The sequence below is a fragment of the Ambystoma mexicanum genome, chromosome 10 (assembly GCF_040938575.1).
Source record: "Ambystoma mexicanum isolate Mex_15411 chromosome 10, UKY_AmexF1_1, whole genome shotgun sequence".
Classification (NCBI taxonomy): domain Eukaryota; kingdom Metazoa; phylum Chordata; class Amphibia; order Caudata; family Ambystomatidae; genus Ambystoma; species Ambystoma mexicanum.
In genome coordinates, this window is record NC_090932.1 from 150073031 (window position 1) to 150099652 (window position 26622).

Genomic DNA, 26622 nt, shown 5'->3' on the forward strand with positions numbered 1-26622 from the left:
TCCAAAGCAATAACACTGGAATGGCCTTGGAAGCCCAGAGTGCCGGGAACTGTTGCTGTGAAATGAAACCTAGCAGCATCCTTTAAACAGACTTGACTTCAGAAGAAACGGCGAACCACGGGAGGTGGTGGAACGCCGACTGCCGATATGAATTCAGCCGTGAGAATGCCAAGAAAACACTGTACCTTTTGGGGGGTCTGCAAAACCTGCTTGCTACCAGAAACCTGAACACTACGGAACTTTGCGGAGCTGCGTCCAGCCACATTTGAACATGCAAAATGGCACCAATGACCTGGACCACATCTAAAAGCTCTGGGAAGCTGTTAGTCACTCTGGACATCTATGTTATGAGAGTGAAAAACAAGCTTCTCAACTGAGAGACCAGTCCTGGGCTGGCTTAGAAAGCCAACCACTTGCCGAGTATTATACAAGAGACTGAAACCCTCCAGGGCGGAATCTAGACTATGATAGAAACACAGAGAAGCTATAACGCCAGCGGCCGTGGTGAGTGGGACGGCTCAGACATTGTAGGCCTATCTAATGCTAGACGTTTAGCTCCGCCTGTGACAGAAGACTGCCATTAGTGAGTGGAGACTTCCATCCAATCGGCAAATACCTGCTGGCGGGCGCCTCGGCCTTCCACCGAGAGCAGAGAAGCTGAACATCTTCAGGGGCTTTTGTGCCCGATGCAAATACAGCTCTGCCTCCAGATCCCTGTACCAAATTGGTATTACACAGTGGGAAGAGCCTGCGCTTTTTGCTGATGAAAATGTGGGTGTTTTTTTGCATTGACCCTCCACCGGTCTACCTGAAGCTTACAGCAGGTGTGTATGTGATCAAGGGTACCTCTTACACTCCGGCAGAGGAGGACAAAGTGCACCCCACCATTGCGAGAGTACCACATGCCCCCAACGTCCAAGCAGAACATTTCCTCCTGGTGGTTTTTAGGAATGTTGTCTGGGTGGGCTGGGAATTGGGACGCTCATCAATTTTTCCTCTTCCTAAGGTGGAGTGTAAATGCATGAGTGCGTGTTTTGTCGGAACATGGCTTTCTCAAGAGACAGTGCCTTGTGTGCTGATGCCCCATTTAGTAAAGAGAAAGAGAGCAGCCATTTTGTTTATCAATCGCTGGGGTACTGTTGCAAGTCGGTATCTGTTGTTGGGACCTAAGGAATGATGCGCAGTTAGCAGAAGGGCAGTGTCAGTTGTCATTTCCATTGATTTATGTGCATTCATTGTTATCTGGTTGGAATGTCTGATATAACAGAAGGTGCTGATGACTCAGTCTCGGGAGGATAGCTCAGGGGCAACGCGGTCGTCTTGGAAGCAAGATGACGTGGAGCATCACAGATCCGATCCCCGGATCCGCACTTAGAAACCTCTGGGTATTAAGTGTTATAAATAACCCATTACAATTACAATGACTCTGCAGCAGGTGGGTCTGTAGTTGGTATTAGTGGAAGCTTGAGAGTAGACACTTTGTAGGTCTAGGACTTTTCATTCCAAGAGCCGCACGCCACACTGCAAAGACGAGTAAATGCCTTGGATTGACCAGCCATTTTAGGGCCGTGCCATGCCAACAAAGGGGAAGAGCTCCCCCCTCCATGGACCGATGGATATCTAACTGTTGGAGACCATTATCAGTCATGACTCAAACAACATTCTGTAAAAAAAACAAATCATCCTTGTTTCACTCAAGAGACTCAAACCCAAATAATTGTAACAACAAATTGGTTTGTTTTAAACACAAATGTGTATGCTATGTCATGAGTTCATTTGTAACAAATTATTTAGATGCAAAATACAATCTATCTATCACTACATCAATCAATTATTTAATCACAAAAAATAGTCAACTAGTAAGTTTTAATTCAGAAACGAAACGCCAACTGTTTTTCTAAATGGAAAATTGGTGCGTTTGGAGATGTTCAAGGTAAATAAAAATGTTTGATGAAAATGAATTCTGTATTAAGAGTTCTTATCATTCCCTGTGTAGAGCTTTGGCACAGTTCTTAACTTTCGTAAATACTTCCATATGGGCTGTGTGGCTACACTGGTCATGTATCTAAGACCTTCAGAGGGAATGAAGCACTAGCAACACTAGTGGGTTGGAAAATGTGACTGCACCAACTACTGACCTCTAGCTGCAGCTCAGATTCTATTATGGCTCTTGGGGTAACACTGGCAACACGTTTCTACCCAATCCACCACCAGCAGATCCTTTGCGTGTTATATATAACACGAGCTGTTTCTATGCGGTTAACGGTTTGGTAATATTGCTTTTCTTACAGTTTTGGGATCGCTGCAAGCTTTTTCTAATGCCATCAAAACACCAACCGGATTATGCGTACCTGCGACACGTCCCCTTACGCCGTGTCCACCTCTTCACTGTGGTACAGATCGTCTGCCTCGCTGTCCTTTGGGTTTTGAAATCAACAGTGGCAGCCATCATCTTCCCTGTGATGGTAGGTTAGCTCTTGCGCAAATTTTCCAAGGAAGATTACCCTGTCTACACAATTTTAATATGCATATTCAATACAGGCACCATTGGAGAGTATATTTGATTAATGCCATAATGATGAAAAGATGTATTATTTATATACGTGCTGTACATGGAACATATTTACATACAATTATCACCCAACCGAAGTTGGTACTCATTTATCGACCTCGGATGGATGAAAAGCTGAGTTTGCCTTGCCGGGATTCAAACCTGCACATCACAGACAGGTCACCGCAGCGAGTGCTCAACCCTCTGAGCTATCTTATTAACTTCCAACCAAGGAGAGGAACCTATGACTGGAGGTTTACAGTGGGTGATGGTCCATGCACAGGTGCATGCCTCATTGAAACAAATGTTAGTTGGAATCTACTTCCGGTCTGGACATTTGTCATTGGGTAACTGTTGTGATAATTGGTATCATTTCTCATTCCCTGAGTGATGTCATCGGTGATGGGTGATGTAATCATTAGATGTTACACTGGTTAGTGTTGTACATGCCAAACTCAGCATTTAATATCCACATTTTTGAATACTCTACCCAATGCACTATTTTAGAAAATTCAATATTTGCAGGATTTTCTTTCCTTTACAGTCGTTATTGGAGTGCAGTGATCTAAAAGTATATAAACACCAGAAGATGGAGGCGGTTAAATGTCATAAGGCAATCTGGGGAAAAAGGTTTCAAACACAATGTGGATCTAATCAGGGACGATTGCAAGGAGGTGACTTGGTCCATGGTGAGATGCCCCACAGATGACTTGCAAGTGTGCAATCTAGTGAGTGACTTCCAAGGTCCTTACTGACCCTAAAGATTTAGGGCCTCATCACGAGTTGTGCAGTAGCCCTAAATGCAGCGGTAACAGTATGGCCCTATCACGAGTTGGGCACTAAATGGGCTGTTTTACATCCAGCTTTTTCTGGAGGTGAAAATCCCATTTAGCACCCTGTTTTCGGCTGTATTACCGCTCGCTGTATTGCATCCAATGGGGAATCAGGATTTACCGTTAACGCCCAACCCATGATCCGATGGTAATACTGTGTGTGTGGGTGTGTACGCACGCGCGTGCGCGTTCACGCATTCGTGCTGTTGCAGGTCTCCAAGTGATTTCCTGCAAACCTGCTTCGCTAAAATGGCCAAGTGAAAGGAGAAATGTAGGCTCAACCAAGACAAGGCTGAAGTAATGGTCGTGGGTTCAGAAAAAGGCATGAAATTAACCCTTTGAGTGCCAGGACATCAGTATTTCAATATGTAAGTCCGAACATATATAAACTTCCAAAGGGCACTTAAGAGGTTAAAACAATAGTAATGTATGTTTTTACTAAACAACATACATCCACTACCTATGGCTCAGTGGAACAACCACTATATTCCCTGTGACCATAGTCTAATCACATTTACTTGTGTCTCCTCGATAGTTAGATCTGGATATTTTTCTGGGAACACTGAAAAGTATACACCCACTCTTGCAAGCTCAATACTTGAATCAGTGGGTTATTCTAGACCACCAATGAGTCTTGTTAACAGGAACGCCCTGCGTGCTAGGCTCCCATTATGTCTGAGGCTGAGACAGTCAATCGTGATATGCATAATTGTGGCTATAATGGCCCTCAGCTCTTTACAGGTGATTGGTGTCCTCTCATTGCTGTTCATGTTTGAGTGTCCAGAGGTCTGATATCTGCAGATTATATTCATCTGCGGGTGTGAACCTAACCGGTGCAAGAATAATTAACCTCACACTAGGGGCGTGCATGCTGTCGACATCACCAGATCCCCACTAAATATACTGAGAGTTTTGTCTATTGCATGCACCGAGACCTGTGATCATGCATGCAATGTACAGTTGCTTCCCCTGTACTGATTTTTAATCTAAAAAGTGACAATAATGATTCTTCAATACAAACAAAATAAACTTTAAAAAACTTCCTAGGCATACCTCACCGCAATTGGAGTGTATGGTGGAGTTGGGAATGTATGCGGTTTCACTATTGGTGCACCACGGGTTAGTTGCCAGTACGTAATAAGGAGAGTATGGATCACACGGGACACACCAGGAAACAGGTCTGGGTGTGTAATAGGGGCATGAGTAGGGAACCCTGTGTTGTGGTTCGGAAGTTATCAGTCCTGATTGCTGATTGCCAAGGGTTGTATGAGATCGTTGTGAGTGATACCTTGTGAAACTAGAGTCCTATGGGAGGTGTCAGTGCCAGCAGACAGCCCTGCCTTCATACCTAGAAGAGAGCAGATTCCCAGGGAGAACCTTAACTCCAGGGTTGGGGAACGTATGTGATTCACCAAAGAAAGGCGACGGGCTGGGTTTCTGCACAAGTCCATTTTGCATTTACCACCCACTATTGATACACCAAAAGCACAAGTGACAGCGTAGGGCAACAGACAATATGAGGTTTCCGGTATCCTGCAGGTAATACGTGTTCCCCTTCCGGCACGTCAGTACTCCCAGATGGAAAAATGTTGTTACGTGTAGGCACGAAGTACAGTTCAATGTAAAAAGGAGAAGAGAGAAGAAAAATTTAAAAATCTCCCTAGTCAGTGGCACTTGTGGGCTCCAAGAATTGCCCTCACGGTGCACAAGCCCTCCATACGTGGAGCCGCTGCCTTAAGGACCGAAAATGGTGGTTTTTGCTTCTGCGCAAGGGTTTATGCCTCTGACAGGCATCAGATCAGGCCACCAGAGCTAAAACAAATATCGGAGCCCCGGCCCCCTGCCCAGCTGCATCCTCGTCGCCAATGTTACATGTGGACTTGCCCCGAGACCCCTGTGTGAAGGCCTTGCCCCTCAGTACCTGTAATAAATACACAGACACAGATCCTCCTGTTACAGGCTCCTGCGCGCACTGCCTGTGTCGCGGGACCGCCCCCCTTTATATACATGCGCGACGGCAGATCTTTGCCGTCGCGCCACGTGACTTCATCACAGGTGTGACGTTTTGTGCGCGGCTCTCTCCCCTTCCTTGTCGGGGTCCCCCCAACCATCTGCTCGCTACGCGACACCCTCCGCACTTCTCAACCCGCTCCTACCCTCTCCCCCATTTACCTGCTGCAGGCTACGGCCTCCAGCGCCCTGTTTCCTGGGTTCCTTCTGTGCTCCTCAGAACACTTGCCCGCTAGCCCGAGGCACAGCAGGGCATGCTTTTGTTCGCAACCAGTTCGTGGGTACGCCCTCTGCAGACTGCGAGTGGGCTATTCATTGAGGGGCCAGATTATAAAAGCGTTGTCCATGTGCAAGGAATGGAACAAATTAATTCAGCACCAATTTTGCTGCTTCTATAATATGGAATGGTGCAAACTGGTTTAGTCCCAGTCCGTATTAGCTAAAAATGATTTCACTTTTTCACAATGTGCAGACGCTTTATTTACTATGTTTGATGCATATCATGGAAATACAAGTAGTGCACACATTTCTTTTTATGTTATGCAGCAAGCAAAGCAGAAAAGCAGCCTGGTTCATTTCTTTACCTGGTGCAAACGTTTTTAGATAATGCAGATTGTGACAAAAGTGGTTTGCTCCATTTTTAGCACAGATGCACATTTTAAATAATGTTACCCCCAGATCGTCACGTGTAGAAGGGAAATGAGGTCACTGTGACCCGAATACTTATGCAAGTATAACAATCAACGTAAAAGTACTTTTTGCCTGCTAGTGCTAGGAAATGGTATGAATTTTTTATTGCAAATGTTTTGAAAAGTGTGACCATGTCGCCTTTAGGCCACTTTGCATAACTTTGCATCGAGTTACTGTAGAAGCAGGTAGCCCCAGTTGGAATGCACGCTTGCCCGTACTTGGTCGACAATGTTAGTGATCAGCATATATGGGTGCTTGTGGGGTGAGTGATTTGAGTCAAAGGCAGTTCAGGGGTAAAAGGCTGCCTTGAAAAGTATCATTTTCAGGGCCTCCTGGAAGAAGGGCAGACTCCATAGAGGATCAGGTGTGGCTCTAAGACATTCCAGAAGAGTGGGGTTTTTACCCGGATAGAATTATTCTTTTTTGTCCTCGGAAAGGTTTAATACCGTGAATTTATGCACAAAAGCAATCTGTAATGTCGCAGGTACTCACATAATATGATGTGAGGGTAAACATTGAATTCTGAAATATTTGAATACTTGACAATGGGGCTCGTTACGGGTCTGGTGGTACCCATGTGGTGCAACCGGGAGATTACAACCGGTGCCGGTGTTTACCGGTGCCTGATTTCCCGGTGCCACCGGGAGATTACAACCCCGGCGGCCCTGGAAAGTCAGGCGTCGGTACTCTATGGGAGTGGGGACCACGGACGCACCGGCACCATTGCTAACCGTGACAGTCTGCCTACCATGGCTGCTGTGCTCGGCAGGGTCAGACCTGTCGGGCACGGCGGCTCCGGCAGGCAGACATGTAGTATGCCGGTCCAGAAACAACGGTGCCAGTAAGCTTACGGACACCATTGTGTCTGGACCGGCGTACTTGTAATGAGCCCCAATGTGTTTCCTGTGTGAATGGTAGAAAGTGACATTCCATGTCTCATATACAAATCCCAAATGGACTGATGCTGTACAATTTTAATAGTAATAAAGTCCATCGCTATCGGGGAGACAAATGCCAGCCTCGCATTGTCCCTCTCAGAGAAATATGTATTGAGAATGCCTTATTACTTTTGTCCTTGCACCTCGAGAGCAGCACTACCCTTAGTGTACACCACAAAGCCTTCAGTTGTGGTGCCTAGAAGCATGTTGATCCACAATGTTGCACTATATAAATCAAGTCGCCATGTTAAAGAATTCCTTAAGATACAGTCTTTTCTCTCTGCACCAAGGGAAATATGTCACCTCCAGATTGGGCATATAGGTGAACATCTTCCTAACCCCTTCAGGCCCCCCCACTCCGACCCCCGTCCCATGGAGCACCTTCTTGGAGCTTCTGCAACCGGCATCACCTACCAAAGGCAGGTTCCCACTGATCAGCCACCCACTGCCAAACCCACAAGATCAACATGGCACCTTTTTCCAGGACCCATCCTGTGGACTCCCCCAGCCTAGGTAAATCCCGCAAGTCCATAATCTTGCATCGTGCATGGTAAGAAGCCTTTCGCAGCAAATCACAATCCGGCTGACTGATCCCTGCCTGTTGAGCTGCTGTCATAGTGCAAGATCCATGGTCACTGGCAACATTGGAAAGCCTCTCCTACAGCCTCAATCTGTCATCCTGGTCACCAGCACATGCAATGAGACTTCAAGAAGAGCAACAATGCAGCAATAAGAATGCTCTTTACCCCACTGATCAGACCATCCAGTTTATAAAACTAGCCCATTGAACACACCTTGGGTGGCAATTGCAATTAGTACTTGAGCGAAAAGTGCGCCAGTGCAAAAAAACATTTCCTTCTTTGCACTTTTGCACTTTGCACTAGTGCAAACATTTCCCCGGTACACAAATGCATTGAAAGAATGTGTTTTACACTAAGGCAGTGTTGCGCTAGTGTTAATTGCACTCGGCACTGGTGGAAAGTTTCTGTAATTTAGCCCTTTTTCTTTCAACATATTTTTTGCACCAGGCAATATTTTCCCATGTCCTAGTCCTTTGCCTGGGTACAAACATGCATTCAAACAATGTTTTTTCCACTCAGGCAATTTTTGACAGGGTGTAAATAATTGCACTTGCACAGGGCAAAGTTTCTGTAATACCACCCGTTGCACCCAGTTTTCACTGCATGCATATCCACTAAGGATCACCACCATAGCCTTAAAAAAAGAGTGTTTGCTTTTCTCCAGCAGTAATTATTCAGTTATATAGTGCTGTCAAATGTTGTTTAGATTTCTTAGGAAGGGGCTAAACTTTTAAAATAAACCTCATTATAAAGTAGCTTTCACTATATCGTTAAAAACGCTGCATTTGTGTATTCCGTATAGAGCTACCTTATGAGGGTCTACTCTACATCCAGAATCCCCAAAAAGATTGTGTTCGATCTGAAAGGCAATGCTGCCATCATGTGGTTTATTGAGGGTACTGCACTATAAACGCAGAAGTAGCGTTTCTTTGTAGGAAGGAGACGAAGCTAATGTAGGCACAGTAGTTTTAAGGACATGTGCCTTCATCTTATAACGTCACATAATGTTTGTAGCAATAACCAAGGGCCCGATTCATGGAATTGTTTGCACGGTTCAAAGTGACTTTGCACGGTTGAAAAGTGGTTTTGCACTGCAGACATAAATGACTATGCACTGACTTTGCACTGCAAAAATACACTTTGCACAATTACATGAATCAAGGTTTCTGTCTGCAGTGCAAAGTCACTTTTCAGCAGTGCAAAGTCACTTTGAACTGTGCACAAAATTAATTCCATGAATCGGGCCCCAAACTTGCAAGAATCTCCTTTGTCTCTCCTTCCTCCGTCCAAACTAACGCTCTTTGCTTTTGTGCCTGCAGTACCTAAAAGCAACCGCATCGTGGCAGCATTACCACTCAGGTTTATCTAACTTTTAGGCAATTGAGAAATCGAGGCTTTTGCACGTTTGATTCTCCTTTCTTTATAAAACATGTTCTGGATTAGTGCCGAGGATCTGCTTTATTTTACTTTTGCTTGTATTGCCGCAGCCTACACTGATTGCGCCTCTCCTGAAGCGGCCCCATTTTGAGAAATTTTCCAGAGAGCATCATGCCTCGTTACTTTTAAAGCACTAATTGACCCTCAGATGTTTTAAAAAATACAATCACGGGTGTGGTTAGAATCATTTTGAAACCACAGCACCTTCTACCCAGCCGGTCATCAGCCTGGCTGATGCTGCCTGGGTTTTATTCACCGTTCTTTTAACCTGGTGCATTCACAATGGCATACAAATGGCATTATGGGGGACATGACATTATGGGGGACATCAACAGGAGCGTGCCGAGTTAGGCGGGTCATGTCTTCCCACATCCGCTCATTTGGAAAGGTTTTATTTCATTATATCTGCGTAATTTAACTGCACTTTGACTACGTTTTTTTTCAGTGAATACATATATACATATATAAATCTTATAAAGAGTGGTTGTCTCTCAAGTGTACAATAATCAGAGGAATATTTGGGACACGCTTCCAATTAAAGTGGGGAACCTTGCAAATTAAATGCATCGATCAACAAAACTCCTTATTTGCCTGCTCAATGCTTCAGTCCATCAAGCGATACCCTATTTGGGCCTACTCACATGTGAGAAGGCAAAATAGGGTGTCAATGCAGGGGCTGGTGCATTTATCTGGGAAGGCTCAACACCTAAAGTTCGAATTTTCCCAGAGTTGCAGCTCCTGTTTTGCATAATCTGTGTGCCACCCTATATTCAAGGGTTTTGTTGTCTCTTAAGTGGCTTGCTCTTTTAGTCCACTCAAATTTAGCACTGCACTGCATGGTTTTCCTTCAAGCATAAAATGCATTCAGACTCTTAGGGCGCACACATCACTTTATTGGAAACAAAAGAAGTTGGATTAAATAAAACACATGTGTGAACTACCATTCCCAACAAGTTTCAGACAGACCCCAATTTCCTGTAGGATGACGTCTCTTAAAGCAAACATAAAGGGCTACATCCCTTATTTTAGTTGATTCTGTAAAGGTAAGGAGCAATTAGGGCCCGCTTTCTTTATTTTATTTTATCGTGTTTATTTTTCACCTGAGGCATAATCCATTACAACATATGCCCATTGCTATTTGTTAATTCAATACATAAACCAACATTAATACTAGGGTAAGGTCATCCCTTGTTAAGCAAACTGCCTCCAAATTTTAAGCTTTGAAGTATTATCCCTCCACCCCCCTTATTTATTCTTAAATGTCCATATGTTCAACCATTTTTCCCAGCAACTTCCCCTCCCCCTTTCCCCTCCCACCCCTCCCCGACCCATCAGATAAGCAGCACCAATACTTGCACAATTCCTCTATTCCCATCAGTCATTTGCCTTCAAAGAAAATTCAGTCCCCAGGAGCCCTATAGCATGTCCAAAATTCTAATATTGTGAGGGCACCATTGAAGCATACAGTCACTCTGAAGATAGGAGAAAACACCCCCCCCCCACTCAGTTCGGAAAGCGTCTTGATCTCGTTGCAGCTTATAAATTACCCATTCCATAGCTACAATCCCCCATACCTTTATGAGCCAGTCATATATCGTTGTGGCTGTGGTTTCTTCCAAAGTTGGGCTATTGCTAGCCAGGCTGCTATCACTAGTACCATGATACCTCTTTGCTGAGTTCTCGAGAACGACCTTTGTTTTAGGTCCCACATGCCCAGGAGCCATATCCTTGATGTTAGGTGCTCTGCCCCCGGGACCATTTCGTTGCCCTGTTTTATCACTTCCTGCCAAAACTGCGCAATCCTCAGACAGGTCCACCACATGTGACGCCAGTCCCCCGTTGCTGGGCACCCTCGCCAGCAGGAGCTACTGACATTGGGAAACATGGCATGAAAGTTTCGCTGGCGTATAGTGCCATTGAAGTATTATTTTCTGCCACATTTCTCTCAGCTGGATAGAGCAGGTCAGCTTACTGATTTTGCTCCACAAACTTCTCCAGCGGGGCCTCGATATTGTTTCCTCAAGTGTGGTTTCCCATTTCTTCATATGTATTGCCATACCACTTCTTCTCCCTGTGAATTCAGATGCGCATACAAGTTGGTGATCAGTTTCCATGTTCCTGGATCGGTGGTCATAAACGTTTCAAAGTTGGTGAACTGCCTAGTAGCTGCATCTTTGAGAGCGCGGAGTTGGAGCCAGTGTAGGAGTTGCGCATATTGGAAATGTTCTGTAGGCTTGCATCCCAATTCTTGCATACATTCTCGGAATGATCTTACTTTTTGGTCTTTGTACATATCTTTGATAATGGAACATCCCGCCTGAGACCAGCTCTTAAAGGAATGGTTCGCCCAAAAAATGTTATTGCTAAAAAAGATGGCCAATAATAATCAAAATAGATTGGCACTTTTCTTTTAAGTCGCTATGTAAAATTTTGAGCAGATGAAGCTCAAAATTTACAAAAGGAAGCACATGGGGGCATCCATTTTGTGAAATCCCCACGGGGAGCCAGAGAGCCCCAAATGGGAAAACAGCTGTAGGCAGAAACACTGCAGCATTTAGCATTTCAGAAAACAACCGCGTTGTGTTCTGCCCAAAGCTGCTTTCCCATTTGGGGGTTTCGGGCTCCCCACGGGGAGCCCACAGAGCCCCAAATGGGAAAACAGCTGTAGGCAGAAACACTGCAGCATTTAGCATTTCAGAAAACAACCGCGTTGTGTTTCTGCCTAAAGCTACTTTCCCATTTGGGGCCTAAAGCTGCTTTTCCCATTTGGGGCTTTCGGGCTCGCCATGGGAGCCCGAAAGCCCCAAATGCGAAAACAGCTTTAGGCAGAAACACCGCGTCATGGAAACACAACCGCGTTGTGTTTCTGCCTGCCTTGGCTTTCACTTTGGGTCTCCGGGTGCTCCCCTGGTGCTCCAAGCTGGAGGAGCCTGAGAAACTTAGAAAGAAAAACTGCAGCGTTTTCAAACACAATAACGTTGTATTTATGTTTGCGGTAACTTCAAAAGCTACCGCAAACATAAATACAACGTTTTAAAGCTGCGGTTTTATTTCTTAGTTTTCAGGGCTCCTCCAGCCCAGAAAACTTAGAGAAAAAAACACAGCTAGTGCTTATTTAAAAAAAAAAAAATAGCACTTACCGAGATGCAGCTGCAGCTTTTCTGCCTGTAGTCTCCGGTCTGCGTCCTCCGAGTCCCGGCACCAATGAAGGAAAAGCCACCCAGTGGTAGCTTTTGTTTACTACAGCTGGCTGGCTTTTCCTTCATTAGTGCCGCAAAAGCAAAAGCAAGCACAGGCGGGCATCGATTTCACAAAATGGATGCCCCATGTGCTTCCTTTTGTAAATTTTGAGCTTCATGTGCTCAAAATTTTACATAGGGACTTAAAAAAAAAAGTGGCAATCTATTTTTTTTATTATTGCCCATCTTTTATTGCAATAAAAATTTTTGGGTGACCCATTCCTTTAAAGGCCTGTGCATTTAGGCCGAGTGGAAAGTCCGGATTACCAAACATAGGCATGAATGGAGAAGGAATCGTGGTCAAGGCTCCTCTTTTTAGCGTTCCATCCCACGCCTCCAGCCTCGCTCCCATCACCTCACTGACAACCGTGTTCGGATGTCTATGTTTCTTGTGCATCCACAACAGGTTGGACAAGGGGCCTCCCGCCACTGCGATATCCTGGCATACCCATACGGGCTGGGGGGACCGGTCAACTGAAAAGCGCTATCTTTTTTTAAACAGTCACCATGTTGGATCCATGCACAGTCACCTGTGGATAGCCACCATCTTTGCACGAAAAAACAATTAAATTATTTTCATTTCCCCACCACACGCTTAGAATTTTCCTGGTGTCCGTGGACTACTGCACTGTCCGTGGACTATTCAGGCTGCAAAGGGGCCTGTGATTTTTTTCCCCCAGGTCTGGTTTTTAACTGTGAGAGGTGGATACTAAAGGAACCTTTTTTGGGCCGTTTTCACATTTTTTCCAGGAGAGGCAAGGTAAGGTGTAAGGTGTGGGGGGAAGGGAGGGAAGGGCCACCAACCATAGAGCTATAGAGCTGGAGGGGCAAGTGGACAGAGGAAGATGTTGGGTGGGCCTTACATTTAAGGTGGGGGGGCCTGTTTCTCATGCTCCTTGACCGCAGCCTCAAAAGCTTTATGAAACTGCCCCCCCCCCGCAGATTGGTGTACCCCAGTACATACATAGTACTGTGACCCTATTAAATTAATTTTGATAAAATGTCCCTACATGGGGTTGTGTTCATAATGTTGGTAACAAGATCTTAGCAGTGATTGGGAGACCTATCATAAACTACGTAATGTATTAAAGAATGTACTCAGCTAAACAAAACATATTGGAGTTTTGTTGTTAATACAGAAATCTAATAATACATACACATCAGCAATGGCTGCAGAATGCACCATAGAGGTATAATATTTTTAATCTGGTAATTTTGGATAGTAAAATAATGAGTGCTACCTTATAAGAGTTTTCAGTAATGTGAAACATGGAGTAAATAGCTAACAATACAAGACGTATACACTTGTGTTAGTACAAACAATATATATGAAGACCCACAATGCATACAAAGGCACATACAGAGAAATTAAAGTCAGGAAGAAATAACTGCACCACAAAATGTCAATAACATGAAACTTCATCTCAGACCAAACCCTAATGAAAGTGCTTTAAGAACATACAACATGGTTAACTTCTGGAAATATAGCAGCTTTTAAATGTTCATATTCTGACTGTCAGTGAACAAAACCACCTGCCCTAAATATCTCAGTGAACAAAATCAAGTGGCCCAGATATGTGATCTCATCACTGATGTATCAATGACATTTGTGATGTCATCCTTGATGTCCTGTGTGTTAGTCTTAGCAGTGCACGGTGGCGGTGCGAGTTATGGTTGCTTCACTTACCATAACTGGCGAATTTCTGGTGTTTTTCTGTTTTACTTGTAACCATAACGTCCCTTTAACAAAGCTTTTTCACTGAATTGTATAGGTTTCTATTAGTGCAACTTAACCATAACGTCCCTTTAAAAACGTTTTTTCACTAAATTTCATATATTTTTATTAGCGCAACTTAACCATAACATCCCTTTAATTAAGTTTTTTCAGTGAATATATATATATATATATACCCAAACTTTCGATGCAGAAACACTGTATGTTGAGCAGCACTCATGTAACGGATACCAGCATAGAAAGCCAAAAGTCTGAAAATGTCAAATGTATTTTAAACTTTATTGAAAAAATTAATGATTTCATTCAATAAAATCATCCTCCCATTTTGGTGTGTGCCAGCAGGTACAAGGCAGTTGACGTGTTTCGCCACAATCCCATGGCTTGATCACAATTTCCAGCCCTGTGTGAGCTGCTTACACCTTGTCAAGTCATTTCAGCCATGTTGCTTAGGGTTGTAAAATGAGACATAGAAAGCAAAGGAGAAGCCTTGAAATCATTACCAAATACTCTACAAGATGCATCTATTTTTCAACAATGTTGGGAACAAAACTTGTCAACGTGCATTGTTATCAGTTTCCTAAATTTCAAATATATTTTCCCACTTCACGTGGAATTGCTTGCCTGATTGTCAGTAAAGTACATGGCGTTTCAATGAGCGGTGAATATTATTTGACATTACTCATCCAAGCTGAGAATATTCTTTTTGCCTTTCTGCGCCCTGATACCCTTGGGTCTGGTGCGCACTACAAATATTAAAACAAACAAGCAAACAAACATACTAAAATCCTATTCACATTAAAATCAAGTTAACAATGATGTGAAAGCGGATTTGGTAAGGTGCATCATGAACTGGGACATGAGGTTCCGACCACAGATGTATCTGTCAATTTATACATTTTACAATGCTACCATAACATGCACATAGTGGTCTGGTTAAGTATGCTCGTAAAACCAATAATAAATCAGATGACACGCCATTATACATTGCTAATGAATGTCATTATTGCACATAATTCCATACTTTTAAGGAAATTGATTTTGAGAACCGGCCATTAAATACCATCTAAAAGTTTCTAATGCTTGATATTCAAAGTGACTAGACAATCAAACTAAATACAATGCCTAATGCAGTATACTGTAAAATAGTTTGCATCCAACATTGTCTTAAAGTGCAATCGTGTATCTGTTAATGACGTGTCTAGTGCACTGACTTACAAGTAACAGGTATATAGCAGGGTCTATTTGTCTATAAGTTAGAAATACCAATTGTAGATAATAACCTAATCGAGTTGTATAGTGGGGCTATTCAGACAGCTTGTTAGATCTACTCATGCAGTATGTCTAGCAATTAGCTAGATATTAATGAATAACAAGACAGATATTAGCATCAACTGTCTGTTTGAGACTACATATGAAGTTGACTTACTTTCTAAGCCATACTAATAAAAAGACTGTGCCTTTGGCTCTCCACGGATCCCAATTGTGAAGGCATTTGGCGTATGATAGACTGAGAAATGGCGGCAAAGGTGTGACGTATACACTATCCTTAACTAAACAAGTTAAGAAGGGTATAGGAACAAGAGCTACATCAATAATTAAAACACACAATAAATGTTTGTTCCAAATGAAGATTTAAAAAAAAAACAGAGTGGGATCCACCCTGTAAAGCCTGGTGCTCCTCGTTGCTCCATAAAAGGAGCTCAGTTCATTTGTTCTCAAGTAAAAAAGCTTGTGTTTGTAATTATGTTTGCTTCAATTCTTCAATTAAATTATTCCTAGTTTGCTTGCCTCAATGATCAGATGTTCAAAATATACTCATTCGAAAGTATGCTGTAAAAGATTTGTGTTTTAATCACACAATTATCCCAAGAGAATCAACAAATCCTCAGTTAACAGTACAAGCTCTTTGGCCAATGCATTTCGGTGCAAAGCACCTTCGTCAGGGCTGCGTTATTTAAAAAAAACAGTAGTTCAAACAAACGTTTCAATCATGTAATAAATTGTAAGTATTTACATACCCCCATTTGAGCGTGTCACAAATGATGCATAGTTGTATGTCGATGAACAGGTCAGGAAAAAACAGAAAAAGACAGAGTACCCTAATTAGAATACTCGAACCCATATTTGCATTGTGTATCATACCTTTTACAAACTTCAGTAACCCGCGTCATGTTTCGTAATTACCTTAGCTATGACTGGCGAGAGTATGCATCTCGTGTTTCTTCAATTTCAAGTATACGGGGTAGATATCTCTGCGGGAGAAACAGTATGCAATCAGTGTGTTGAGCTTCATGGTGTAGCTGTGTGTGTTTCAATACCCGTGCTGGTAAAGCCCTTACCTCTAGGCCGTATTCGTTGAACCGTTCTGCTCGCGCGGCGGGCTGCAAATGCAACCGCACACCTGAGCTTCGTGTTTAAATGTTGCCATGACGACCGAGGCAGCGCCATACGTCCAGGATTGGATAGTGCAGGCGCGCCTCCGGTCCCACCCTCCCAAGGGATTGTCAACGTCATGACAGCCCTTTGTCTGGAAGTAAACACTAAGTATCGGGTCAGTGCGCCATGTAGTTATGTGTAACGAGAGGGTAGAATCACTTTTCAAGGAACTGACAACCTTTGCATACAAAAGGAGCCAAAATCTTAAAGACAAAATGGTACGAACAAGGGGGAGTATCTCCCCAAAGGACACCGCCAAAAACGGAACACTCCCATGTTTGAGTTGCACGAACTGTGGATATATACTTAAAGGCAATATAGTACACCATCCGCACACAGGAGAAAAAATAAAGCTCAGATGCTTTGGAACATGCAATTCCAGCAATGTGATTTACTCCATAAGATGTCCTTGCGGACTATACTACGTGGGACAATCCACAAGTACTGCAAAAGTAAGATGGAACGAGCATTGCTCTTGCATTCGCAACCGTAACAAAAATTCGGCAGTGGCAAGACGCTGGGATTTGAAAAAACATAATTTATCCCAGATCAGATTTCAGATACTGGAAGTGGTAAAGAAAGTGGATCCGCACATGAATATACAACAGAGACTGGACCAGCGCGAGTCTTTTTGGATTGACAAATTGGGAACTCTGACACCAAGGGGATTAAATGAAGAGTTAAATTTCGCCTGCTTTCTTTAAGAATGATGTGCAGTTGTTTGTTTGTGTTTTTCTCTAAATGTCTTCATCTAAATGTTAATGTTAATGCTAACTACTCCCATTCATGAAGAAAGGTCTGAACTTTTACTTCTTTGATGGGGTTGGTAGCCAGTTTCTCATAACATCTGGTATCATGAAGTTGTCTGTAGGCCTCCTTGATGTAATAATTTCTGTTCATTACCACAATATTGATGCCTTTATACACAGGTTTGATAATGCAATTTGGTAGTTGGCTTAGTTCTATGAGCACATTTTTGTGTTCTTTTGACACATTATCTTTATGTTGGAATCTGCTACTTTCTCTTATGCTTTTGAGGACGTCTATCACCAGATTCTGAAAGGCTTCGATGTTACTGCCTAATGTACTGATGGGATTGAAATTGGATTTGCATTTTAGTTTGCTCATAGATAGCCATTCTACATTGATACCTAATTCCTCAAAGTTGGCCGACTCTTCAATAGTTTCCACTTGCCCCCTGTTTAATTCTCCTATTGTAATGTCTGTACGACCTTCATGTACCAGCGTGTTTTTTTCCGCGATGTGTTGGTGACAAAGAATTTTTTGAGACGCAGTTTACGCATAAATCTAAGTCCATTTTTGTTTGCACATAATCATACCTAGCTAAAGGGCAGAAATTAAGCCCCAAATTGAACACTTTAATTTGTTTGTCTGTTAAGATATGATCATATAAATGTATGACTTGGCGTTTATTGGCTTCTTCCAGATTGGTACTACTTATTTGCCAGAGCGCAGAGATCTCCCTGTGGGATTGTTGGTTGCACTTGCTGCCCCTCTGCCCCTCTCCGCCCTCCTCATTTTCTTCCCCCTCTCCCTTGTCCTCTTGAGTTGAAATTTCCTCCTCATGTTTTTCTGTTTGCTCTGCCATTTTGACAGATTAGCCTCATTTCCTCTAAAAAATTAAAGTGTACGCATGGATCATCATTTTCACTCTCTGTGACATCTGATTCTGATGTGGAAGGAATTGGATCAGGAGTATTTTCATTGTGGCTTGAAGGTGTAACAGTCACTATTTTCGCTTTCTGTCTGAAATGGTCAAAGGTGTAAACACAGCCATTCTCGTAATCCTCTTCATCATGTAGAAATGTAAGTTGTTTCCTTAACTTGATTTCATCCTCATATGTTTTTAACTGTTTTCCATGTTGCTTTTCAATTTCTTGCCTTCTTCACTTTCTTTGACCAATTTGATTTTATGTTCTATCTCAGTCATTTGTATCAAAATATTGTCCCAATCACTTCCGGCATATTTGATAAGCAGTTTCAGAAAAGTATTAGAGTAAAAATTATTGGCATCTCCCCACTCGCGTAGCATGTCGGGATCTTGTTCCTCAAAGGATGGTGTAGTGAGGATTCTTAGCCCTCTTGAGATTTTCCCTACATCTATATAATTCTGCAAGGTGTGTTCCTCCTACCATATGTTCATTTCTCGTTTTGTATTTCTCAAATGTTTTAAGTAGAGAGATTTCACAGTTGTCCCTTACTTTTGTTGCGGTCTTGTTGCCTTTGTCTTTTCCAAAAGTCAGTGTTTCATTAAACAGTGTATTTGACTGTTCCTTTCTTGCTGCCTCTCTGCTGGCCTGGGAAGACATGCTAGTAAGCAATAACATCATATGGTTTCGGCATATATATAATCACTGGATCCAATTATTTCAATTAAAGTCTGTTGAAGTGTTACGTTCAGTTTTCCATACAACAAATATTATATGTCCGATGTAGATTTTAGAACTGCAAATAAGCTCCAACTGGGAGAATAACGTGGCCAGACAGAATACAAAGTGAAAGCAAGTCGAACTAACCGTTCAATGTTTACCTTAGTGTCCTCCGACGCTGCAGGTTCACGTTGTCATAGGTTTCCTTAGCTTGCTCCTCTGATTCTGTTAGTGGTTTATGGAGGTTTCAGGCAATCCGAGCGGCCTCGGGATACAAAACCATGAAGGAAACATTGAAATGCACTGCATGCGCGATTGTAAATCTTCCACCGGTGCATGCTCCGCGCTGCAACGCTGCAGCGTGCATTCATCCAAAATTTCGATGCAGAAACACTGTGGCCTCATTACGAGGTATGCCGGTAAGGCAAAAACGATGCCGGTGTGGTAATACCGGCATCGTTTACCGTCCCATTACATTCCTACCCGCAAACCCGGTATTAGCGGCACACTAAACAATGGTGCTGCTAATAGCGGCATAGGCGCGTACACGCGCACCTTCAAGGAGCAAATACTGGCATGCCGGTAATAGGGGGTAATTCCAACCCACGCATACATGCAAATACCGGCATCGCAAAGCCGGTAATCATGGCCTGCACGATGCTGGCCATACAGGCATCTCAGACCACCCGCGAACAGCAAGCAGGATACAAGGCAGCTGCCACAGGTGCACACAATCGCCACAGGTGGAGTCAATGGAGGTTGTGCCAGTATAAATTGAGCACATCCACACACCACAACCCCCCCCCACAGGTGTAGGCAATGTAGAGTGGCCCAGTACAAAAGGAGCACACCTACACACCACACCCCTTCCTACACCAAAATGCTAACACTAGCAGTTGCAATCATGGCACTGGAGGACATGCCTATACTGCTACAACTACAGCAACAACAGCAACAACAACAACCACAGCAGCAACAACAACAACTACAGAAACAACAACAGGCAGCACAGAGGAGACGCAGGAGGAGAAGGAGGGTGAGACAGGGCCAGCAATTACCACCAGCGCAGCCACCAGTGCCTCGTAGGCAGCCACCAATCCCTCGCACCTGACCCAGCCCATTCAACCTAACCCCTGAGCAGATCCACACCCTGTACCGGTTGGACCATGACACCATCACCACCATAGTGGACATGATACAGAACGACATTGCCAGCCACATAGGAATACGCACTTCCATCCCCCCACTACTAAAGGTGGTGTCTGTGCTACACTTCCTGGCCACATGCACCTACCAACACACAGTGGGCCAGCTGCATGGCATTTCACAACCACTATTTTCATGCATGCTGAACCAAGTGCTGGATGCCCTCCTGAAGCACGCAAGCACCCACATATCCCTACCACGGACTGCCCAGGAGATAGCCGAAACCAAAGTAGGCTTCCATGCACTGGCAGGCATACCCAATTTTGTCGGTGCCATCGACTGCACCCATGTGGAATTGGTAGTCCCCCATGCCATAGAGGCGGTGTACCGCAATCGCAAGCAATACCACTCCATCAATGTGCAAATGGTATGTGACTCCAGGAAGATCATCACCCATTGCTGCGCCCGATTTCCTGGATCAACACATGATGCCATGTTACTGGGTAATTCCATGCTACCCCATCACATGGAGCGACATGCTGGACCACGTGCCTGGCTGCTTGGTGAGTTGCACAACCGTCCCATGGCAGTGCTTTGGGGAACTGATGTGTGGTGATGCATAAGGGGGGGAATACTGCACCTGGGTGGGAATAGCCGGTGATTGGAGAATGCATGCAGAGCCAAAGACTCCTGACCTGAACCAGTCAAACGGTACATGACACTTCACTGGGCCACATATCGCAAATAATGCATATCGATGAGAACAAGTAAGAGGCACAACCAGGCCACCATGGTGATGACAAACAATGCATGAATGAACAGGATGGCAAGTGTGGCAATGTGGGCCGTGTGACCATGCATAGTAAATAATGAACAGCATGAATTGGAGTCAAAACATTGTTGCACTACCACAGCACATCTGCCTCAGCATGCATGATTACACCCTGCATCATCTATTGAACGCCATCCAGACTACCACACCTCATGACAGTATAGATTGCACCTAGATAACATTTTTTCATGCTTACAGGGACACGTGCATGGCCACACCAAATAGCTGCCGCCATGACTGTGCTCCCTGAATGTGGCAGTTCAGAGTGACACACACCTATTTGAATCTGCTTGCAGGTGATGGAGGATATCCCTTCAGGCCGTGGCTACTCACCCCTGTGCGTAACCCGCAGAACAGCCATGAGGAGGAGTACAATCGTGTGCACACCCATACCCGTGTTGTGATTGAGCAGACCTTTGGCCTGTTGAAGGGGCGGTTCCGCTGCCTCAGCAGGTCTGGTGGGGCACTCCTATATAGGCCTGAGAAGGTGGCAAAGATCACCATGGCCTGTGTCATGCAGCACAACATGTGCGTCCGGAGAAATGTACCACTGCCACCTGACATTGACATGCATGGGCCGGGTGAGGATGATGAGGATGGAGACGGAGGTGAAGTAGCCCCCCTGCCAGTACGTCATGCAAGGGATGGCCATGCCGTACGCCAAGCACTGATTCACGAATACTTCTGAAACACAGGTACTATGAAAGACTTGTGTCAGTCAGACACTGGGCCAATGTGGACATGCACACAGGGAATGTTGGGAGTTGGGCACTGAACACCGTACCACATTAAATTGATGCACACAAAAATAACAATGTCCAGCCATCGATTTTTCTTATCACAACGTGTGTATTATTTACAACAGCAAAAATGTGCCCACTCCCCCCTCCCAGACTCCCTCAACAAACTCCCTGACCCCCTCCAACAAACTCCCTGACCCCCCCAACAAACACCAACACCCCCAATAGACTCCACAAGATGCACCCCTTCACCCCCAACCTTGTGTCCCACTACCATTGTCCCCCCACACTACTTCTGGGACTTCTGCCTGTCCAGAGGCGGCATTTCAGTGTGCCTTGCACTCCTACGTGTGTGGCGTACTGGGCTGGTGGGAACAGATGAAGCTGGTGTGGAGGTAGTAGGTGATTCGCTAGGCAGGTTCCACACCTCCTGCAAGCCATGGCCGCTGCATATGAAGCAGCATTGAGGTCAGCACCTGTGTCACCACCCCCAGGCAGTCCCTCATTAGCCGAGCCGATGCATTGACAGCGGCTGTGTTTGCTTCGATGGCCGCTGTGGTCCCTGCAATTGCTGTGGCAATACCCCGCCTGGTTTCCTCCCTGTCCGCTATGTACTGGCGGAGTAGGTCTAACATGGCCTCCTGTTGGGCCTCCATCATCGACAATCGTGTCTCCAGGGTTCTGGAGGGGGCTGGAGTGGTGGGTTGTGCAGTCACGTGGGTGGCATTTTCGGGACTGGGCTCCTCAGAGGTGGGTAGGTCACAGTCACGGAGGCAGGGATCAACTTCACTGCAGGTGGGTGACTGCAGGTGTTGGGGCAAGGGGTTGGGCACGTGGCTCGGGTTGGCCGGGCATGTCACCTCGGTGTCTCCCTCAGGCTCCACACTGGCATCTAGTTCTTCCCCAGTGGAGGCGGGTGCTTCCAGGGACTCCCCTTGGACAGGTGTGGGTGTGGCCTGCTTGTCTCCAGCGGAGGTGGTGGTTGTCCTCTTCTTACGGTGTGAGGTGGATGCCCACGCAGTTGTCTCCTGGGTTGCTTCTTCCTCATCAGTGCCTGGGGGGGTAGAAGAGATGCAGGGCATCAGTGATGGTGTGACATGGCAGTGGCGGTGCTGTTCATTATTCATTTGATCATGCTTTCATGTCTTACAGGTTTGTCACGCAGGGTATTCAGAGAGGGCATGTAAGCATTCACTGCATGGCAGGTGGCATGCCCTTTATTTTGGGTTTGTGTGAAGTATCACATGGGGAAGCTCCAGGTGTGTTGGCTGTGTGTTGGTTAAGGGATGGGCACTCAGCATGCATTTCAGTGTGGCAGCGTTTGGCCCGCCATCTGTATTTGGGTATGGTCATGTGTGTGATGGGACATGCATTGCCTTGCCTAGACTCTCTACCACTTCACTTGTGCTACTTCATGGTCTCCCCTACAGGGATCTGCAGGATCACTCACCTCCTTCCGCGGTTGATGCCGCACCCGTCTCCATCTCGCATAATCCCTCGATGGACTCAGGACTGATGAGTCTGCTGGCCGTCTCCTCCCAGGGCATCAATTTGGCAGGGGGGTGGGCATCCCCGCCTGTGGCCATGGCCTCCCTCCGATTGGTGGCCATGATATTGCGTACCCTCAACCGGAGGTCATCCCACCGCTTCCTGCAGTCCCTCACACTGCGTGGGGTGGGACCTACGGCTGATACCCTGCAGGCTACCTTCTGCCAGATTTGCCGATTTTGTTGCTGCACCACCCGCTTCTTGTCGTGGGATTGTATTGTGTCTGCATGTGCAGCTAGAGTGTCCGCTAATATGGTGAGCTCTGCGTCTGAGTAACGCTGTTTACGCAGCCGGTGGGTGGTCTTCCTGTTAGCCTTTGACATCCTCTATGGATTTCCACTGTGCTCTCCGAGTATCGGCTGGTGGTTATGGAGGATGGCAATGGATTGTGTTTTTAAAGATGGCCGCCGGCCCATTTCCCGTTCCTGCGCGATGACGTAATTTCCGGGTCCGTTTTTTGACGAACACGGTATCACCATGCCGGTATTACCATGCCGGTATTTAGGGGTTGGTATGAGGCGGTACTGCTATGGGCAGGGCCCGCGATGCCGGTATAGGGGGGTTGCAGGCCCTTTAGCGGCATGGCGGTATTGCCACTACCGGTATGGGGGGAGGCGCGTGCTCGCGCACTCGTAATCACCCGCTATTAGCGGGTTCATACGAGCACGGACCCGCTCATTCCGGCATGCCGGTAATGAACCCGGTTTTACCGGGCAACTCGTAATGAGGCCCACATGTTGAGCAGCAGTCATGTAACGGATCCCAGGATAGAAAGCCAAAAGTCCTCAAATTTAAAATGTATTTTAAACTTTATTGAAAAAATCCATGAATTTCATTTAAAAAATCTATATATTCAAGGAAAAAACTTTAGTTGCAGGACATTAAAGTGAGCAATACATTGTAAAAAACTTTTCAAGTTCAAGAAAAAAACATTAGTTGCAAGAGCGTTAAGGTGAGAATTTAACGCAACAAAACCCCCTAAATTCAGCTAAAGCCACCTTAACTGCATTCTGCCTGTTGCGCAGCCTATGATCACAATGATGACATCACTAATTACACTACAACAATAACTGGCATTAAGGATGGCCTTCAGCCATGGTCAGTGTGCATGGCCAAATATATTTTAACACATTAATGGGTACTAATCATGGCCTTCAGTCATGGACACTGGCCACAGTCTTCACCCATGTACACTGTATATTTTAAAACACTAACAGGCTACCAACCATAGATTTTGGCCTTAACCAGCGGATACAACTTTCAATCGTGTCCACTGTATATTATTTACACTGATCAGGCAGTAGCCATGGACTTTAGCACAATACTAGCCAGTTGCAACACTCTTTGGCTGTGCCCACTATACATTCTAATATATAAATGGGGCACTAGCCATGGCCTTTGACCTTGAGCAGTTTGTACATCTTTTGGCCATGTCCACTGTATATTTAGAAAAATTAAAAAATGCAATAAGTGATGGCCTTCGGCTGTGCCCACTGTCTATTATACAACACTAACCAGCCACTAGCGATGGCCTTTGGCTGTGCCGACTGTATGTTCTAACATATTAATGGGCACTAGCTATGGCCTTCAGCCATGGCCACTGACAACAGCTTTCAACGTTGCCCACTATATATTTTTAAACAGTGATGGGCCACTAGGCATGGCTTTTAACCATGCACATTTTCGAGCAATAACCGACCACTAGCTATGGCCTTTGGTGCAGGCCAGTGACCCCAGCCTTTGTCAACGCCTAGTCCACGCCCTAAACTGTTATTAAGGTAATCAAAGTTTTCATGAGCTAACTTATAAATTATGGTATGTCTAATTCCATTATTGATGTAATCAGTTACATTCAATATAATTAGTGTTGTCGCCAGTGATGGGATCAGTAATGTGATTTCTAATGTCATTAGTGTTCTCATACAACATGTAATTAGTAATGTCATCAGTGATGTCATCATTGTGGTCATAGGCTGCGCAACAAGGGCTGCAAAGTTAAGGTGGCTTCAGCTGAATTTCAGGGGTTTTATTGCGTTAAGTTCTCACCTTAACGTCCCTGCAATTAATGTTTTTTCCTTAAATTTCAAAGGTTGTGTTACAATGTATTGCTCACCATAACGTCACTGCAACTAAAGGTTTTTCATTGGGTTTTGTTATTCCATATATTTTTAGAACGCTTCCAGACCACCAGCCATGGCTTTTGGATTCCAGGCTTTGAGAACTCACAATGATTTTAGGCAATGCGCAGTGAGATCAAATTATTTGCCATGTTCCACGCACTTTGGTTAAGCAGCGTGCTCCAAGCGGTACACCCCTTTTCGGTGCTGACATTTTTGCACGTACCAATTTCGTGTGGCCATTCTGCCATAGCGCCCATTTCAGCACGCCCTTTTAGGCATGAAAGCCATTTTGGCGCCATTATTTTGGCGCAAGGGATGTTTGAACGTGCCTGACATTGCAGCCACGTCTAAACGCCCTCATGCCAAATAAGATCACAGGCAGCACTGCAACAAACCTCGCCACCTCCCACTTGTGTTGCTTTTCTTTTAATTACATTAAATGAGTTTGATAAAACAAATGAAAAACATACAGCCTTGAACCCTGGTCTGCCAGAGTTCAAGGCCCGGCATTTAAAAAACTAAACCTGGTCTGGATCAAAAAGATGACTCCAACTTCAGACCAGGTCATTTCTGACAGGGGGTCTGTCCAGGATAGTATGGGGTACTGCGTGTTCACTTGATGAACCTTTGAAATGTGGTGTAACGCAGGGTGCCTGTTTGTCTCCCTCCCTCTGCAATGTATATTGCCGTCCACTCTGTGACCTCTTGGATGGGCTGGGTGTGCATTTTACCACCTATGCTGATGAGACCAAGCTCGTCTTTGAGTTGAGTGGCAAGTACACTGAGGATGCAGAGCTTATTAACAATGTGTATGCCACAATTCAGCAGTGGATGTCTAACAACGGGCTGTGCCTGAATGCTACGAAAACCGAGATCATGTTATTTGGCTCACCACAGGCGAGAGCCAAACTGGATACTCAGTACGCCAGTTTCTATATTGCGAACCATCTCATTAAGACCGTGGGTGAGGTTAAGACACTGGTCGTCACTTTTGAATCCTCTCTGAACGCTGATGCTAACACCAAAAGTGTTGCTAACAAGGCCCAATATGTACTTCAGCTCCTAAGGTTGCTGAAGCCCTATGTTTGAGAGGCCAACTGTGCCACTCTGGTTCGTGCCCTTATAATGCCAAGGATAGACAATGCAGTTTGCATCGTTAAGAATATATCCAGACACAAACCTATTTCCTCCCACAGAAGGAGTCTCCACTGGCTTCAGGTAGAAGCTCGAATCCACTTTAAGGCATTGGCATTAGTACACAAATGCCCATATGGCCAAGCCCCAGGCTACCTTAAAGACTGTTTCAAGATCCATAGCTCAGCCAGATTAACCAGATCGAGTTATGGGGTTTGCTTATCTGTTCCCAGGAGTAATCTATTGAAGTTCAGGAAAGGGG

General features: G+C 45.0%; 1 protein-coding gene across 9 annotated transcripts in view; it reads left to right on the forward strand.

Moving 5' to 3' along the window:
- Window positions 1-26622, forward strand: part of SLC4A5 (solute carrier family 4 member 5) — an 802545-nt gene that overhangs the window by 726509 nt on the left and 49414 nt on the right. For all 9 annotated transcript variants that reach the window (XM_069617635.1, XM_069617636.1, XM_069617640.1 and 6 more), the window contains one exon: window positions 2292-2465. In XM_069617635.1, coding sequence (XP_069473736.1) covers window positions 2292-2465 — 174 coding nt within the window. The remainder of the gene's footprint in view (window positions 1-2291; window positions 2466-26622) is intronic.